Genomic DNA, 18257 nt, shown 5'->3' with positions numbered 1-18257 from the left:
GTTTCTCTAACATGCCTAGCTGAGTCAATACTTTTTATCAAAGTTTTATCAATACTTTATTTGGTCCTATGGAATTTGGGGCCACCCAGAGGAAATACAGGGCAGTGTCATCCAGGGGGGCTTGATTATAAGACTCATTTCGGGTGCATGATAAACATATAGATTCGTACACCCTGTCCAGTCTGCTCAATCAGAACCTCTAGCAGAGCAGCCCAGGGTGATTTTTTTCTGATGAGGTTAGAGTGAGGAACAACAGGTGGAGGGAAGGAGTCAGAACAAGTCAGGCGACAGTGTTGAGAGAACCCAAAGGATTGCTTCACTGGAAAATATACCCATTGCTGTCAAGTCAGTTCAGCCTTATAGCAACCCTGTAGGACAGACTAGAACCTGCCTCATAGGGTTTCCAAGGCTGTAATCTTTACAGAAGCAGACCGCCATATCTTTCTCCTGTGGAGCGGCTGGTGGGTTCAAACTGACAACATTTCAGTTAGCAACTGAGTGCTTAGCCACTGCGCCACCAGGCCTCCCTTTGGGAAATTTATCCATTAACAAATGCCTGCCAAGAGCAGTGCTGCTTAGATTTCAGTATTCATTGGAATCACCTAGAAATCATGTAAAAGGCAGATTCGGCTCCAGAAGGTCTTGGGTGTGGCCTGAGATTCTACTCAATGTTGCTAATGCTGCTGGACTTGGAACCACACTTTGAGTAGCAAGACCTTGTTATTGTTGTTAGTTGTCTTTATGTCGGCTGGATTCATGACGACCCCGTGTACAATACACAATACTCTGCCTGGTACTGCACGATTCCTGCGATTGGTTGAAGATTAGACCGTTGTGCTCCATAGGGTTTTCACTGGCTGACTTTTGGAAGTAGATCACCAGGCCTTTCTTCCTGGTCTTAGTTTAGAAGTTCTGCTGAAACCTGTTCAGCATGATAACAACACACAAGTCTCCAGTGCCAGACAGGTGGTGGCTGTGGATGAGATGCATTGGCCAGGAATCGAACCTTGGTCTCGAATACAGAAAGTGAGAGTTCTACCATTGAGCCATCACTGCCTTAGCAAGATCCTAGAGCCATCGTCTTCACACAGAACAGTTCAAACAGGTCGAGTTGTAAATGTTTCACAAGTATGGCTTCGAATAACGCTTACTCTCCTGAATCTTGTGTTTAGATACCGTAAAACCCTCTCCTTCTCTTGTTTGAGTGACCCAGCTGGGAGGGTCATGATGATTGTTACTATCTGTGAAAATCTCTTAGAATTGTGTGCCTTTTTTCAAGGAAAATGTATTTTGGGGTTTTATGCATATAAGTGCATGTAATAAAAATAGTAATTTGGAAGGAAAATTGTAGGATCGTCTCATGCCGAAGTACTCTATCACCAAAGATAAGATGTAGACAGCTGGCTGTATGTTCTTGTTTTTCTTCGGGACCATATCTTCTTCTCTGATTCACAACAGCATAGAGCTTGATAAGGAGGTTCTTAATTAATAATACCAATGACTATTAGAAATCATTGTGCCTATTTAATGTACATTGTGTATAATACGAGGGCTGATTTAGAAAACCAAAAAGCATACTCTAAATATCTATGCTTAACTGTGGATGAATTAATTTCAAAAATTTTTTTACAATTGTAATGTCATTGGGACAATAAATAAAAAATATGAAAGCTGACAGTACACTTAAAAAAAAATTTGATGTGTTGTTGAGAATATACACAGCAAATCATACACCAATTCAACAGTTTCTACATGTACAACTCAGTGACATTGATTACATTCTTTGAGTTGTGCAACCATTCTCACCCGCCTTTTCTGAGTTGTTCCTCCCCAGTTAACATAAGCTCATTGCTCCCTAAGTTTCCTATCTAATCTTTTGAGTTTCTTTTGTCTATTTGATTCCATATGGCTAGATATTAAAAGAGCACAATGCTCAAGGCAGACATTTTCTTTGCTCGTTAAGCTAAACTACTGTTTGGTTTTAAGAAGACTTCAGGGGATATTTTTGGTTTAAGGTTTAAAGGTTATCTCAGGGCAATATTTTCTGGGGTTCATCCAGCCTCCAGGGCTCCAGAAAGTCTAGAGTCCATGACAATTTGAAATTCTGTTCTGCGTCTTCTTTTTGAACACACACTTCCTCAAGCTTTTCTATTTGAACACATCAATTTCATTATTCATATCGTATGTATAATAGATCTTTGGTATTTATCAGCATATATCCCAAGACCTTTGTGAATTCCCACATACAAGTTCTTGTAATCAAAAAATGAAAGCAGTCTTTTGACGTGCCTAATGAGAGTGGCTACCGCAAAGAGGAAACACCAAAGCCCTTTCCTGTGGAAGCTGTGATTCCCCGTGTTTGCACACCTGCAAAATGTTTTGTGTCCCTTCTCAGGGGCCTCATAGACCTTGAGATTCAATTCAGTAGAACCACAGAGAACATGCATTATGGATAGTTGGTGTAGCCGGTAAATTGTCAAAGCCATTAATATCAGATCCCAAGTTTCGAAGAGCTCTCAGATACAAATATCAATCTGGGCCTGGAAAAAAATTTGTAACCATACTCACTGCACTGCTTAGCTCTTCACAGTGCTTATCTGAGGAAAGGTGCCTGGTGCTTCCACTTTCTATGGCCTACATTTCTGTATTATTTTAAAATTTTACTTGCAGCATGCATAATTCTGGTTACTTTTGTAATCAGAAAAAAAAAAATTAATAGAATTCTTTAAATCCCTTGAGTGCACATGATGGTGTTTTTCACTGAGTAGTGCAATAGACTGTCAGCTGATTGACTCTGCTTGTATATGATGACCCTATATATGCTATGATAGAGGATTATGTAGCTCAGGTTGATATTGCATGTTTCTCTAGTTGTTCACCAAACGTTTCTTGAGCTACTATGTATGTGAGGCATTAAGTCAGGGGCCAGCATACAGTCTTCATTGTACTTCTTTAAGGAAAGGTGACATCCCTGCAGATAAGGAAATTCTCATGGCAGCAAAGAAAACTCTAAAAGGCCAGGAACTTTTCTGCAGATGATGAGAGCCACAGGTCTGGGTGCCCCCTGGTCAGGGGTACCTTCTCCTCGTTTCTTTCATTCCTCCATAGAGCAAGCGGGTCTGATATCACAACCCTTATGGAAATTTTCTGGATTTCTATACCAGAACAAAAATCACTTAGTAAGCCCGACTAGCTTTATTCTTAGGAATTCCTACTTGGAATGAATAATAATCATTAGAAAACAAAATTGTAGAAAAGAGCAATAGCTCCCTCCTGGTTTTCATAACATACATTATGGATAGATGGTGGATAGATGGTGTGGCGGGTACATTGTCGAAGCCATTAATATCAAATCCCAAGTTTCAAAGTGCTCTCAGATACAAATATCAACCTGGGCATGGAAAAAAATCTGTAGGTTTTTTCTGGTAGAGCGTAATAATAATCAACAGGCATTCCTACATAGATCCTATGTACAATAAGAGGAAATAAAAGTAACTATTTGAATAAATATAGATATTTTTAAATTTTAAGATGCTAGTTCCTTGTCTAAACTATTCTTAATAATAATGACAAAGCATACTTTAAGCCTTAGCATGAAAGTTTCCAACTTTTTCAGAGCAAGATGTTTATTTCACTTGCATCTAAAATAAATATCTGTCCTAATAATACATAAGTCTGGGCAAATTTGTAGCACAACTCCCCAAAGTTGGCCATTGTTGCATTAATTTCAAATTTCCTGTTGTTTTTTCCAGAACTGTGTGTTTCATAGGAATATCACCAGTGATCTGAAAGCATTTACAGACAAGTATGGTTTCGATGTCCTCATCCTCTTGGCCAGCTACCCGTCAGAGGAGCAGCAGCCGAGACGACAGATTGCCGTGTTTTCCGAGAACCTAGAGCTGTGCAGCCAGGTGAGGACCTCCTTCTATCCTGACACATCACGCTGTATCCTAACTTGCTAACTCTCAGAACACGTGGGTGGAAGATGAAAATGGATTGGTGGCTTATAAGGAGTTGTCCCAAAGGATAAAGTCCTAGAGTTTGAGTTGTAAGAAATGTTGGTGTTTTGCCACATTGGACCTTTTTAAGGAGCTCTATAACCATTTCCCTTCTAGTTTGAATTCATAGAGATGCTGATTCATATCTTTTGCAGCTGAACGAGGGCAGGTTCACATTGGGCACTGTATTTCATTCAATAACTGCTACCTGGCAATATCTCATAAGGCTTAGCTTCTGTATTAGTGTCCTACAGGTGCCATAACAAAGTACCACATACTGGGTGGGTTAACAAGAGAAATGTATTGCCCCACTGTTCTGGAGGCTAGAAGTCCTAAATCAAGGGGTAGGCAGGTCAATGCTCTCTCTGAACACTCGGGGGGTAGGATGCTTCCCTGTCTCTTCTTAGCTCTGGTGGTTCCTGGCAATCCTTGGTGACCCTTGGCTTGTAGATACATCACTCCATTGTCTCCCTATCTTCACATGGCCATTTTCTGTCTCAGTCTGTCTCTCTGTGTCTCTTCTTCTCTTCTTATAAGGACTTCAATTATATTGATTAAGGCCCACCCTACTATACTATGACCTCAGGCTAACTTAACTGATAATATCTTCCAAGACCCTATTTACAAACAAGGTCACTTTCAGAGGTACTGAAGGTTAGGACTTTGACATACCTTTCTGAGGGACATAATTCAATTTATAACAGTCCCCTCTGATGCCCAATATTTGGTAACTGGCAATCAAATGATTTAATCAAAGTTAGTTTGTCTCCAGGTACTAAAATTCTGACTGGGTGATTAGCTGTATCCTCTAGGTTACATGTGAGTCTTTTCACCCAAGACTTTGGAAATAATAAAATAATTCAACAAATTAATTGAAACAAGTGACTAAACCAAGCCAGGTGTATTATAATAATTAACATGGGAACATACATTATTCATTATAATATGGACTACACGGGCATAGAAAGAATTCATCACTAAAGTTTCCTCACAAATGTATTAGACAGAGTCCCTGGATGATACAAATGATTAATGAGTTCAGCTGCTAACCAAAAAGTAGGAGGTTTGAGTCCATCCTGAGGTACCTCAGAAGAAAGCCCTAGCAATCTACTTCTGAAAAATTGGTCCCAGAAAACCCTATAGGACGAAGTTCTGTGATGACACGCATGGGGTTGCCATGAGTCAGAATCGACTCCATGGCAGCTGGTTTAATGTGCCTCATTTATCCACAGGTGGCTAAAGGCAAAGTCTCCATTCCTCTCTTTACTTTATCTTCACCTTCTGTCCTCCAAGAGACCATTTTTGGTTCTCTTAATATTTAACTGCAGGTACTCACAGCCTATAGTCGTATTAACTGGTCTTCCTTGTAGTCGTATAGAGAGCATTCTGTCACTGACAGTACTGTACTTCAGGATAGATCTTGAAATGTTCTTTTTGACCATGAATGCAATGCCATTCTTCTTCAGTTTGTCATTCCTGACATAGTAGACCATATGATTGTCCGATTCAAAATGGCCAATGCCAGTCCATTTCAGCTCACTAATGTCTAGAATATTGATCTTTACGTGTTCCATTTCATTTTTATGACTTCCAATCTTCCTAAAATCATATTTTGTACATTTCACATTCTGATTATTAATGAATGTTTGCTGCTTTTTCTTCTCATTCTGAGTCGTGCCACAACAGCAAATTAAGGTCCTGAAAGCTTGACTCCATCCACATAATTAAGATGGATTCTACTTTGAGGAGGCAGCTCTTCCCCAGTCATATTTTGAGCGCCTTCCAACCTGAGGGGCTTATCTTCTCGCACTATATCAGACAGCGTTCAGCTGCTATCCCATAAGGTTTTCACTGGTCAATTTTTTCTAAAGTAGATTGCCAGGTCCTTCTTCCCATCTGTCTGGAAGCTCCACTGAAACCTGTCCACCATGGGTGACTGTCTTAGTCATCTAGTGCTGCTATAACAGAAATACCACAAGTGGATGGCTTTAACAAACAGAAATTCATTCTTTCACGGTCTAGTAGGCAAGAAGTCCAAATTCGGGGTGTCAGCTCCAGAGGAAGGCTTTCATTCTTTGTTGACTCTGGAGGAAGGTCCTTGTCACAATCTTCTCTTGGTCTGGGAGCATCTCAGCACAGGAACCTCAGGTCCAAAGGACGTGGTCTGCTCCCGGTGCTGCTTTCTTGGTTGTATGAGGTCCCCAAGTATCTCTGCTCACTTTTTTCTTTTATATCTCAAAAAAGATTGGCTTAAAACACTATCTAATGTTGTAGATATCATCAGTATAACTGCTGCTAATCCATCTCATTAACATAGTGACAGAATTTATAACACATAGGGAAATAATATCAGATTACAAAATGGTAGACAATCACACAATACTGGGAATCATAACCTAGCCAAGTTGACAGATATTTTGGGGGGACACCATTCAGTTCATGACAGTGACCCTGCTGGCATTTGAAAGACCAATGCCGTAGCTTCCAGCATCACAGCAACATGCAAGACACCATAGTACAACAAACTGACAGACGAGTGGTGTGAAAGATTAAGAAATTGAAGCTTTTTACCAACTTCTGCAGGGTGAAATTGATTAAACATAATTATTAGTGACTGGAATGCAAAAGTCAGAAACAAAGAAGAAGGTTTGGTAGTTGCAAATATGGCCTTGGTGATAGAAATGATGCTGGGGATCATATGACAGAATTTTGCAAGACCAAAGACTTACTCATTGGAAATACCTTCCTTTGACAATGTGAACAGTAACTATACATGTGGACCTTGCCAGATGGAATCAAATTAACTATATCTGTGGAAAGAGAGGATGGAGAAGCTCAATATCATTGGTCAGAACAAGGCCAAGTGCCGACTGTGGAACAGATCATCAGTTGCTCATATGCAAGTTCAAGTTGAAGCTGAAGAAAATTTTAAAAAGTCTATGAAAGCAAAAGTATGAAATTGAGTATATCCCACCTGAATTTAGAGACCATCTCAAGAACAGATTTGAACACTAATTGTACAGCATTGAACACTAATGACCGAAGACCAGACGAATTGTGGAATGATATCAAAGACATCATACATGAAGAGAGCAAAAGGTCATTAAAAAGAGAGGAAAGAAAGAAAAGACCAAAATGGATGTCAGAAGAGACTCTGAAACTTAATTTTGAACACAGAGTAGCTAAACTGAATAGAAAAAATGATCACGTAAAAGAGTTGAACAGAAGATTTCAAAGGGGAGCTCCAGAAGACAGTCTTATAATGAAATATGCAAAGACCTAGAGTTAGAAAACCAAAAGGGAAGAACATGCTTGGCATTTCTCGAGCTGATAGAACTGAAGAAAAAATTCAAGCCTCAAGTTTCAATATTGAAGGATTCTTCGGGGAAAATATTAAATGATGTAGGAAGCATCAAAAGAAAATGGAAGGAATACACAGAGTCACTGTACCAAAAAGAATTGTTTGACAGTCACCCATTTCAGGGGAAAGCTTATGATCAAGAACTGATGGTATTGAAGGAAGAAGTTCAAGCTCACTGAAGGCATTGATGATAAACAAGGCTCCAGGAACTGATGGAATACCAATTGAGATGTTTCAACAGACAGATGCAGCACTGGAGGCACTCACTCCTCTATGCCAAGAAATCTGGAAGACAGCTACCTGGTCAACGAACTGGAGGAGACCCATATTTATGCTCATTCCAAAAAACGGTGATTCAACAGAAATTATCAAACAATGCCATTAGTTTCACATGCAAGTAAAATATTGCTGAAGATAATTCAAAAATGGTTGCAGCAGAAGATTAACAGGAAACTACCAGAAATTCAAGCCAGATTCAGAAGAGAACATGGAAACAGGGATATCATTGCTGATGTCAGATGGATCCTGGCTGAAGGCAGAGAATATCAGAAAAATGTTTACCTGTGTTTTATTGACTCTGCAAAGGCATTTGACTCTGTGGATTGTAACAAATTATGGATAACATTGGGAAGAATGGGAATTCCAGAACACTTAATTGTGCTCATACAGAACCTGTACATAGACACAGAACAAGGGAATACTGAGTGGTTTAAAATCAGAAAAGGTGTCCCTCAGGGTTGTATCCTTTTACCATAGTTATTCAATCTCTATGCTGAACAAATAGTCTGAGAATCTGGACTCTGTGAAGAAGAACTCACCATCAGGTTTGGAGGAAATCTCATTAACAATCTGCGATACGCAGATGACACAACCTTGCTTGCTGAGAACGAAGAGGACTTGAAGCACTTACTGATGAAGATCAAAGATTACAGCCGTCAGTATAGATTATACCGCAACATAAAGAAAACAAAAATCCTCACAAATGGACCAATAAGGAACATCATGATAAATAGAGAAAAGATTAAAGTTGCCATGGATTTCATTTTACTTGAATCCATGCTCATGGAAGCAGCAGTCGAGAAATCAAAAGACATATTGCATTGGGAAAACCTACTGGAAAAGACATCTTTAGAGTGTTAAAATGCAAAGATGTCACTTTGAGGATTAAGGTTCACCTGACCCAAGAAGTGGTATTTTCAGTCGCCTCATAAAAAAAAAAAAAAAAAAATCTTTTTTTTTTCATATGCATGTGAAAGCTGGACAGTGAATAAGGGAGACTGAAGAAGAATTGACGCCTTTCAGTTTTGGTGTTGGTGAAATCTGTCTTGGAAAAAGTACAACCATAAGGCTTCTTAGAAGCAAGGGTGGTGATACTATGTATCATGTACTTTGGACATGTTATCAGGGGGCACCCATCCCTGGAGAATGACATCATGCTGGTAGAGTAGAGGGTCAGCAAAAAAGAAGAAGACACTCAATGAGATGGATTGATACAGTGGCTGCAACAATGGGCTTAAACATAGCAACAATTGAGGATGGTGCTGGACTGGGCGGTATCGTTCTGTTTTACATAAAATCGCTATGAGTCGGAACCAACTCAACAACACCTAACAACAACAGCACTCTCAGCCTCCTTCTGTGCTTTCTCCTGTCCAGATATGAAAGAGCCTCCTGCTACTGCTGCAGCTGCATTTTGTTCTGCCTCTTCTGAGCCACCTTCATTTGTCATTGCACTACCAGCTGTGCCCTGGCTCTGCATTTTGTTTCAAAACTGAATTTTATTTATCTTTAGCCACTGGCATTCTAAGGACATTACATAGCTCTCCTAACCCTCCGGTGCAGTGGTTTCAAGTTACTTTTAGCAGCAGGACCCCTTTTTCAAACCAGTTTTAAAACTGATTAATATAAAATAGATGCGGAAGAGTCAATGAGGAGGTTGGAAGCCCTTGAGCTACTGCATCCACTTGGCCTCTCTTCTCCCCCTCCTACCAGCCTCCTCAACCCAGCAACACCCCAGAGGCAGCTCCTCAGTATCCTGGGATTTGAACAGCATGCAGTCAAGACTCTGCTCTAAAGGACTCCTTCTCTGACTGTTGGTCACACAGTGGCTTAAGTCAGCCTCTGAAGCTTGACTGCCTGAGTTCAAAACCTGGCTCCATCACTTTTTAGCTGTGTGTTGTTGGATAAGCTATTTAACCTTCTGTGTTTTTTTTTTTTTTTTAGTCTTAGTTCCCTCATTGATAAAATGGGTATAATGAGTCCCTAACTCATAATTCATGGAGAGAATTAAATGAAGTGAGGCTCATAATATCTTAGCACTATGCCTGACATGTGAGCCCCGGTGGTACAGTGGTTAATGTGCGGGCTGCTAACCACAGGTTCGGTGGTTCAAACCCACCAGCTGCTCCATGGGAGAAAGCTGTGGCAGTTGGCTTCCGTAAAGATTTACAGCCTTGGAAACCCTATAGGGACAGTTCAACTCTGTCCTATACAGTCGCTATGAGTTGAAATTAACTCCATGGCAATGGAAATGGATTTCTTATTGTTATTACTATTTACAGGAGCTCTGTGGTTACTATTGTTACCTCCACTAATCCTGTGGGGCCATTTTCAAAGGCCCACGGTGGCAAAATACCCTTGACATTTCAATAAAACCGTACAGCCATGGCAATGTCGGTGTCATGCGGATGGTCCCGACTTCCCCTCTGCCTCCCAAGCCAGCTTTGGGTCCTACATCAGTCTTCTGGGCTCCCTATCTCTGCTCCCCATGGCAGGAAGGGGCAGCTTTGGCTTGAATGACATTTGGAAAATTCTGCCCCTCGTAGCTTCTTTCTTTTTTTATCCTTACTCTTTTGCCTTCTGAAGCTATCATAGGTTAAAGCTAGTTCTGGCTGCCTACTCCTAAAGACAAGCCTTTCCTCTGATCCATTTCTCCTTATTCTAACCTTTTTTCACTAGTCTTGAAGGTACTGAACCAGCAACATTTCCACTTTTTTGCAAACCTGAGTTTCACTCTGGTTGAAAGATGGTATTAACATTACACTGAAGAAAAGAGTTTTTTAAAAAAAACCAAACCTGTTGCCATCGAGTCGATTCCGACTCAACTTATAGTGACCCTACAGGACAGAGTAGAACTGCCCCATAGAGTTTCCAAGGAGCGCCTGGTGGATTCAAACTGCCAACCTTTTGGAGAAAGGAGTTAGATGGTTTGAAATTTCTTTCCCCTTAGCTTTCAGGAGCCAGCAAAACTGGGCAGCTAGATTTTGAGTTAAATGAAAAGACAGCTTGATAGGATTGGAGAACGGGATAGTGCTATGTTAAGTGGTACTTTCTATGTTTTACATTGCACAGCTCTCAGTTGTTTCAGGTTGTATGTTTTTTTTAAAACAAATTAACACACATTAATTTTATATTAATTAATATACTTATTTAATAAATATAATTTTTTTAAAACCAATTATAAAGAGCAAAGATGGCCTGAGTGCTCACCAAACCCCTGTGCCTCCCCAACAGATTTGCTGTGAACTGGAAGAGTGTCAGAACCCCTGCCTAGAACTGGAGCCCTTTGAGTGTGGCTCTGATGAGATACTGGTGTACCAGCAGGAAAACCCTTCTGTGACCTGCGATCAAATTCTTCTCCTTGTCAAGGAAGTCATCAATAGGAGGTGTCCAGAGATGGTCTCTAACAGCCGGACTTCCTCCACAGAAGCTGTGGCAGGCAGTGCCCCACTCTCCCAGGGGTCTTCTGGGATTATGGAGTTGTATGGTTCTGACGTAGAGCCACAGCCCAGCTCTGTGAATTTCATAGAAAACCCTCCAGATCTCAACGATTCTAACCAAGCTCAGGTGGATGTCAACATGGACCTTGTTAGCCCAGATAGTGGGTTGGCCACCATTAGGAGCAGCCGTTCATCCAAGGAGAGCTCAGTTTTCCTCAGTGATGACAGTCCAGTAGGAGAAGGTGCTGGGCCTCACCACAGCCTCCTTCCAGGGTTTGACTCTTATAGCCCCATCCCTGAAGGGGCAGTAGCTGAGGAGCATACACGGTCCGGTGAACATGACAAACATTTTGATCTCTTCAACTTTGATCCCACACCCATGGTTTCTGGGCAGTCCCAGCCATCTTCCCATTCTGCTGACTTCTCCCCAGCAGATGACTTCTTCCCCAACAGTGATTCATCAGAAGGACAGCTCCCCACGGGGCCTAAAGGACTTGATGAGATAGAGATCAACATGTCTAATTATTCATCTAGTTCACTTTTGTCAACGGCTGGCAAAGACAGCCTTGTGGAATTTGATGAGGAGTTTGTCCAGAGGCAAGAAAGTCCCAGGGATAACTCTGAAAGAAATTTGAACCTGACAGATTTTGTGGGAGATGAATCTCCTTCACCAGAAAGTTTAAAAAATATTGGAAAGAGAATTCCACCGACACCTATGAATAGCTTTGTAGATAGCTCACCATCCACTGAAGAACGAACCCTATTCTATCCAGAAGATACCATCCAAAATGTAGTTGACACAGGCCACTCAGGGCAGCCTCAGTCCCGTGCGAGGTGCAGCAGCTGGTGGGGGGGTTTAGAAATTGACTCTAAAAACATTAGGGATGCATGGAGTTCCAGCGAACAGGAGTCTGTCTTCCAGAGCCCTGAATCATGGAAAGAACATAAGCCAAGCCCAGCTGAAAGGAGAGCCTCAGATTCTGTATTTCAACCCAAGAGTCTTGAATTCTCAAAATCAGGTCCCTGGGAGGCTGAATTTGGTCAACCTGTACTGGGTGGCAGAGAGAATCAAGATCAAACTGAAGAAAACTTGCAGCTTCAAAACCTGCCCACTGAGAAAACACATTTACCGAACGCTTCTCCTCAGGGAACAAACCACCTAATAGAAGACTTCTCTGCTTTGTGGCATTCTGATCGATCTCCCACAGCGATGCCTGAGCCATGGGGAAACCCCACAGATGAGAGTGAACCAGCGGCTGTAGGCGCATTTCCTGCCTGGAGTGCATTTGGTAAAGAAGGTGACACTGAAGCTTTGAAAAATACCTGGAATCTGCACCCTGTGAGTGGTGAAACACCTTCTGTGATGGACCCGAATGAGTGGGCCATGGCAAAAAGTGGCTTCTCTTTTCCTGCAGAAGACCTAGTAGACAATTCGCCCAGTGATGGAGATAACGAAGCAACTCCAGAAATCTGGGGCAAGAAGAACAATGACTCCACGGATAGTATCCTTGTATCTGGAAATTCCAGTTCGAATCTGGATCATGTGTGGAATCATTCTAAGTCACCAAAGGAAGACCAGAATGGTTTACTGGGTCCTCAAATTAGAGGAAAGGTATATGAAAAGGTAGATTCCTGGAACTTTTTTGAGGAGAGTATCAAGAAAGGAGGATCAGACGTTCTAGTTCCTTGGGAAGATTCTTTCTTATCATACAAATGCTCCGATTACAGCTCATCCAACATAGGGGAAGATTTGGTGACTTCCCCCTTAGATACCAACTACTCCACCTCTGACTCTTACACGTCACCAACATTTGCCGGACAGGAAAAAGAAACTGAAAACAAGTCATTTGATAAAGAGGAAGGTTTTGAGTCACAAGTTGCTAACTCCACCGCAGAGGAGGCTGAAATGCCTCCTCAGTCACCACAGGAACCATCTAGAAATCGAGTTAGTTCAGGTCCTGGAAACCTAGAAATGTGGTCTCATGCAGATAACAGTTCTGAAATAAATACCACTCACAGCCCAGATAAAGATTTCCTCCAGATCGAGCACACATACGATAAGAACCTCTCCATGGAGGATGACGTTGGAGACAGCAGCCAGTCCAGCTATGATGACCCCAGGATGATGCAGCTGTACAATGAAACCAATCGACAGCTCACACTCTTACACAGCAGCACCAAGTCCCAGCATGGGGCGCCCGACAACCTCGACTTGTGGAACAGAGTGATTCTGGAGGACACGCAGTCCACCGCAACGATCTCGGATATGGATAACGATTTGGACTGGGATGACTGCAGTGGGGGTGTGGCGATCCCCGGTGAAGGTCAAGTACAAGGATATATGGCTGAAAGTACTGAACCAGAAACCCGGTTTTCAGTGAGACACCTAGAACCGTGGAGTGTGGAGTATCTGGAAGCCAATCAGGTAGACTGGGAGCTTCCTGCCTCTCCAGAGCCCAGCAAGGGCACTGCTCCCGAAGAATGTCACATACTGAATGAGAAAAGTGGACAACTCATTGCAGACAGCATTTGGGATTCTGTCATGAGAGATAACGACATGTCATCCTTAATGTTACCCAGCCTATCACATATTACAGATTCAGAACAAAGCAGATCAACTCCTGAAACTCCCGGCTCAACAGAAAAAGTTAAGGACAGTGACATCCCAGACGTGCTTGATGTCTCTGAAGCCAGTCAGTCCGAAGCACTTACACCTGACCGTGACAACCAGGATGTGTGGAGGGGAACCTTGCAGGGTGATGTAGCATCCTTGGCCACCAGCCTTGAGAGCCCAGGCCATTTTGGACGTTCAGATCTATGGAAAGGTCATAGCTATGGGCAAAGTGGAATTGAGAAGGAAGCCCATGGCGCCTCTGAAAAGGAGGGCATTGGTGAGGAGGAGGTGATAAACTCTGAGGTGGATAGCGCCTCAGCGAGTCCTAGAAAAGGGGAAGGTGACCAGGAACTCTCTTCTCCAGTTGCATCTGAGCATCAAGAAACGTGCATGGAATTAGGCAAAATCAGCTCTCCTTCAGCCACTTCCAGTCCTCAGACTGAGAAACTAGAGGGGATTTTAGAGCATGAGAAGGGAACTTATAATCTGGATTCCTGTGATGTTCAAACGGTAATGTCTACAAATAACGTGCAGGCAAAAGATACCTATGAAAAGCACCTCCTGAACCAAAGAAATTTGAGTGAGGCTACTGAAGTTTCAGGTAGGGTGAATTCAACAGAAAATATATCTTTATCTGAAATGGATCTTGAAGAAATAGAGAAATGTAACATTCTGGAGCCAGAGAGAATGAATGAAGTGTCACCTCATGAATTTCCCCAAAGCCCTGACATTTGTCATGGCCCTAAAGAGAATGATGTGCAGGCAAGTTGCACAAGTTCTGAGATCACCAAGAATCTTGAAGATGAGAGTACTGAAAACAGCCTTCCAGGAGCTAGTTCACCTGGAAATTATGGCAAAAATAGTATTTCTAGTGAGTATACACATTCAAGTGCATCCAGTCCAGATCTAAATGGTTCTCCAGCAGCTTTGCTTTCCTGGAGACACATATCAAGCACTGAGCACAATGAGAAAGAGAATCAAGATGATTGGAGTGGACAGAATCACCAAGAGTCTGAAGCAGTTACCACTGATGGCCAAGTAGAATTAATTCCTGAAATGAAAGACCTGGAGAAAAACAGAATGGAAGAGTTTGAAAAGACCTTTGATCCCAAGGTGCCTACATTTTTAGAGATTTGGAATTACTCAGCAGATGGCGATTCCCTGTCCTCTTTGTCCAGCCCTGAAACAGGCAAATATTCTGAATACTCAGGTGCATATCAAGAAAGAAACCTTGTGGTTAGCCATCAAGAAGAAAACGAATGTGACACTCCTGAAACTGTGCAGCCGGCGGATACCAAGTTCATTTCAACAAGCTCAGGCTCTGACGATGATAGTGCAGATGATGAAGAGTCAGTGGAGAAAGAGATCCATTTGACCACTTGCCAAGATGCTCACAGTGAATCCAGAGCTTGGAACTCGATGAATGAATCTAATCAGTTCTTGACCACATCTGATCTCAACATTCAGGAATATTCTGAACATATAGGCAGTTCAGAACCAGCAGAGAGTGAGAATAAGTCAAGCCCATTTTATGATGATCAGCAAAGCAGTCCTGATCATTGGAATTTATCACCACAATTAGATTCATTGAATGAATCTAATAAGCTCTTGGCCACAGCTGAACCCAGTGTTCAGGAATATGCTGAACATATAGAAAGTTCAGAACCAGCAGAGAATAAGTCAGACCCATTTTGTGATGATCAGCAAAACAGCCCTGTTCCCTGGAATTTATCACCACAATTACATTCATTGGATGAATCTAGTAAGTTCTTGGCCAAGGCTGATCCCAGCGTTCAGGAATGTTCTGAATATGTAGGCAGTTCAGAACTAGGAGAGGATGAGAATAAGTCAAGTCCATTCCATGATGATCAACGAAGCAGCCCTGATCCCCGGAATTTATCACCACAATTAGATTCATTGGATGAATCTAGTAAGTTCTTTGCCAAGGCTGATCCCAACACTCAGGAATGTTCTGAATATGTAGACAATTCAGAACCAGCAGAGAATGAAAATAAGTCAAACTTGTTCCATGACGATCAACAAAGCGGCTCTGATCACTGGAATTTCTCACCACAGTTAGATTCACTGAATGAATCTAGTAAGTTCTTGGCCACAGCCAGTCCCAACACTCAGGAATGTTCTGAATATGTAGACAGTTCAGAACCAGCAGAGAATGAAAATAAGTCAAACTTGTTCCATGACGATCAACAAAGCAGTCCTGATCACCGGAATTTTGCACCACTAAAGGAGACTGAAATACAGGTTACAGCAGTGGATAGGGAGATAAAATCTTCCCCAGAAGCAGTGAAGACAGCAGATACTACATGGCAGATATCTCCCCAAACTCAACCACAGACTGCAAATAATTCTAAATTGGAAATGCTTGGCTTCTCAGCTGAGAGTGCTGAGTGGTGGACTGCCTCTCCACAGGAAGGAAGACCAGTTGAGAGAACATTTGAAGGGGAGCTGTCAAATTCAAGTGAAGTGTTAGAGATGAATTCTTCAGTCTACCAAAATGTGGATGCCTGGCGACTGCCCACCCATGGTGATGTTGAATCCATGGAAACCCATCGTACTACTCCTTTCAAGGATAAACATCAGTCTACCTTTCCGGATAGTAATGCGAAGAACTCCCATGAGCAACTTTGGAACATTCAACCAAAAGAACCAGTCTCAGATGCTGATGAGCTTAACCAACTGGAAATATTTGACCAAATTAAAGAAAAGAATTCAAGAGAGAAAGTCTTCATGTCTTCTGCTGGTGATGAAGTCACTTTTGAAACACATACCGAAGAGCAGTGTCAGGATACTGTGCTGCCAGTTGGGGATCAGCCAGACCCAACATTTACAGGTGAAAATGAATGTGTTGTATCTCATGTTTCAACTTTTGAGTGTCAAGAAACAAATTGGTGGGAACAAGAAAAATTATACACCAGTGAAATTACAAATTCAAGCATTGCCTCAGAAAACGTCCCTGTTGTCAGTTCTCCTATCCAACTGGTAAAGAATCCAGGCTCAGAATGGAATGACTCTATCTCTAGTGAGGGCCCTCAAGGTATGTTTGTTCCGGATATTTTACATGGCAATTTCCAAGAGGGTGGGCAGCTGGCCTCAGCGTCACCTGACTTGTGGATGGATACGAAGCAGCCCTTGAGCTTGAAAGCAGATGGTGAGAATCCTGACATACTGACTCACTGTGACCATGATAGCAACTCACAGGCTTCCAACAGCCCTGATATATGTCACGATTATGAAGCAAAGCAGGAGACTGAGCACCATATCAGTGCTTGGATGGAACCTGAAGTGGAATCTAGTGAGTTAAATGTCACAGAACCAAAGATGGATGAAGAGCCCAGTCAGGAGCCTGGGCAGGCATTAGTCCCATACAACTCAGGACTGTATTCTCAAAATGTCATCCCACTGCCTGCAATGAGTGAACAAGCAAATGGTAGTGGCATGTCTCAGCCTGCCTCTCATAAAGTTTCTCTGGAACCTTCTGAAATAAATGATGAAAATGATACAGATTTGCAAGCATCAGAAACAGGAACCAGCCCAGATGCAGCACCAGTTTTGAAACTTTTTGACAGAACAATCCCAGTGAATGAAAATGTGGGAGCCAGTATTTTTGTGACTCACTCAGAGCCAACTCTGGATGGCAATAGCCATTTGATATCAGACAACTTTGCTCCTGAAAATAAGAGAGATGCGAGGGCCTTGCTTGTCTATGAGCAACCTTTTATTACTGAGAGCCCTGCCTCAGTTACTGACACTCTCTTGGTCTCAGACATGTGTCTGGATATAAGCGAAGCTGCCTTTGACCACAGTTTCAGTGATGCCTCAGGTCTCAACACATCCACGGGAACAATAGATGACATGAGTAAATTGACATTATCAGAAGGCAATCCTGAAACGCCAGTTGATGGGGATGCAGGGAAGCAAGATATCTGTTCATCTGAAGCCTCATGGGGTGATTTTGAATATGATGTAATGGGCCAAAATATTGACGAGGACTTAATGAAAGAGCCTGAACACTTTCTCTATAGTGCTGACCATCCTATAGAGGAAGATGTCCTGAAGCAACCTCTGGCACCATACACTCCTCCCTTTGATTTGTCCTATCTGACAGAACCTACCCAGGGTGCTGAAAAGATAGAGGGAGCTGAGTCTCCAAAGGGTGAATCTCTAAGGAGCGAAGCCGCAGAGCTATTGCTTTCTGCCGTGCCTGATCGAACGGGCAAGGAAAACCACACAGAGACTAAAAGCATACAGCCTGGACAGCTGGTGGCGCTGCATATTTATGAAGACTCTGAGTCCCTTTCTTTGTCTTTGCCTGTAAGAGAAGGCTTGAACGTTGAGTTGTCTCCATCCAACGATGTTGACTGGGATGCAGAAACAGATAATTCTTACTCACCAGCAGGTGGAGACATAGGACCACCAAATGGTAAGAAATGTCCCTCTCCACCAACCCCAAGAAACTACTTTCATTAAACCCACTCAACTAGCACATTTGTAAGATACCCCTTCCCACCAATGTGGGTAGACAGGAATTAACTATATTTGCAACT

The 18257-nt window shown here is 42.3% G+C and overlaps 1 protein-coding gene across 6 annotated transcripts in view; it reads left to right on the top strand.

Moving 5' to 3' along the window:
* PRUNE2 (prune homolog 2 with BCH domain) overlaps positions 1 to 18257 on the top strand; it is a 314222-nt gene that overhangs the window by 201137 nt on the left and 94828 nt on the right. For all 6 annotated transcript variants that reach the window (XM_049895199.1, XM_049895201.1, XM_049895197.1 and 3 more), the window contains exons 7-8: positions 3753 to 3911; positions 10873 to 18133. In XM_049895199.1, coding sequence (XP_049751156.1) covers positions 3753 to 3911; positions 10873 to 18133 — 7420 coding nt within the window. The remainder of the gene's footprint in view (positions 1 to 3752; positions 3912 to 10872; positions 18134 to 18257) is intronic.

The sequence above is a fragment of the Elephas maximus genome, chromosome 9 (genome assembly GCF_024166365.1).
Source record: "Elephas maximus indicus isolate mEleMax1 chromosome 9, mEleMax1 primary haplotype, whole genome shotgun sequence".
In the NCBI taxonomy this organism is placed as follows: domain Eukaryota; kingdom Metazoa; phylum Chordata; class Mammalia; order Proboscidea; family Elephantidae; genus Elephas; species Elephas maximus.
This window is presented reverse-complemented; position numbering and strand designations above follow the sequence as displayed.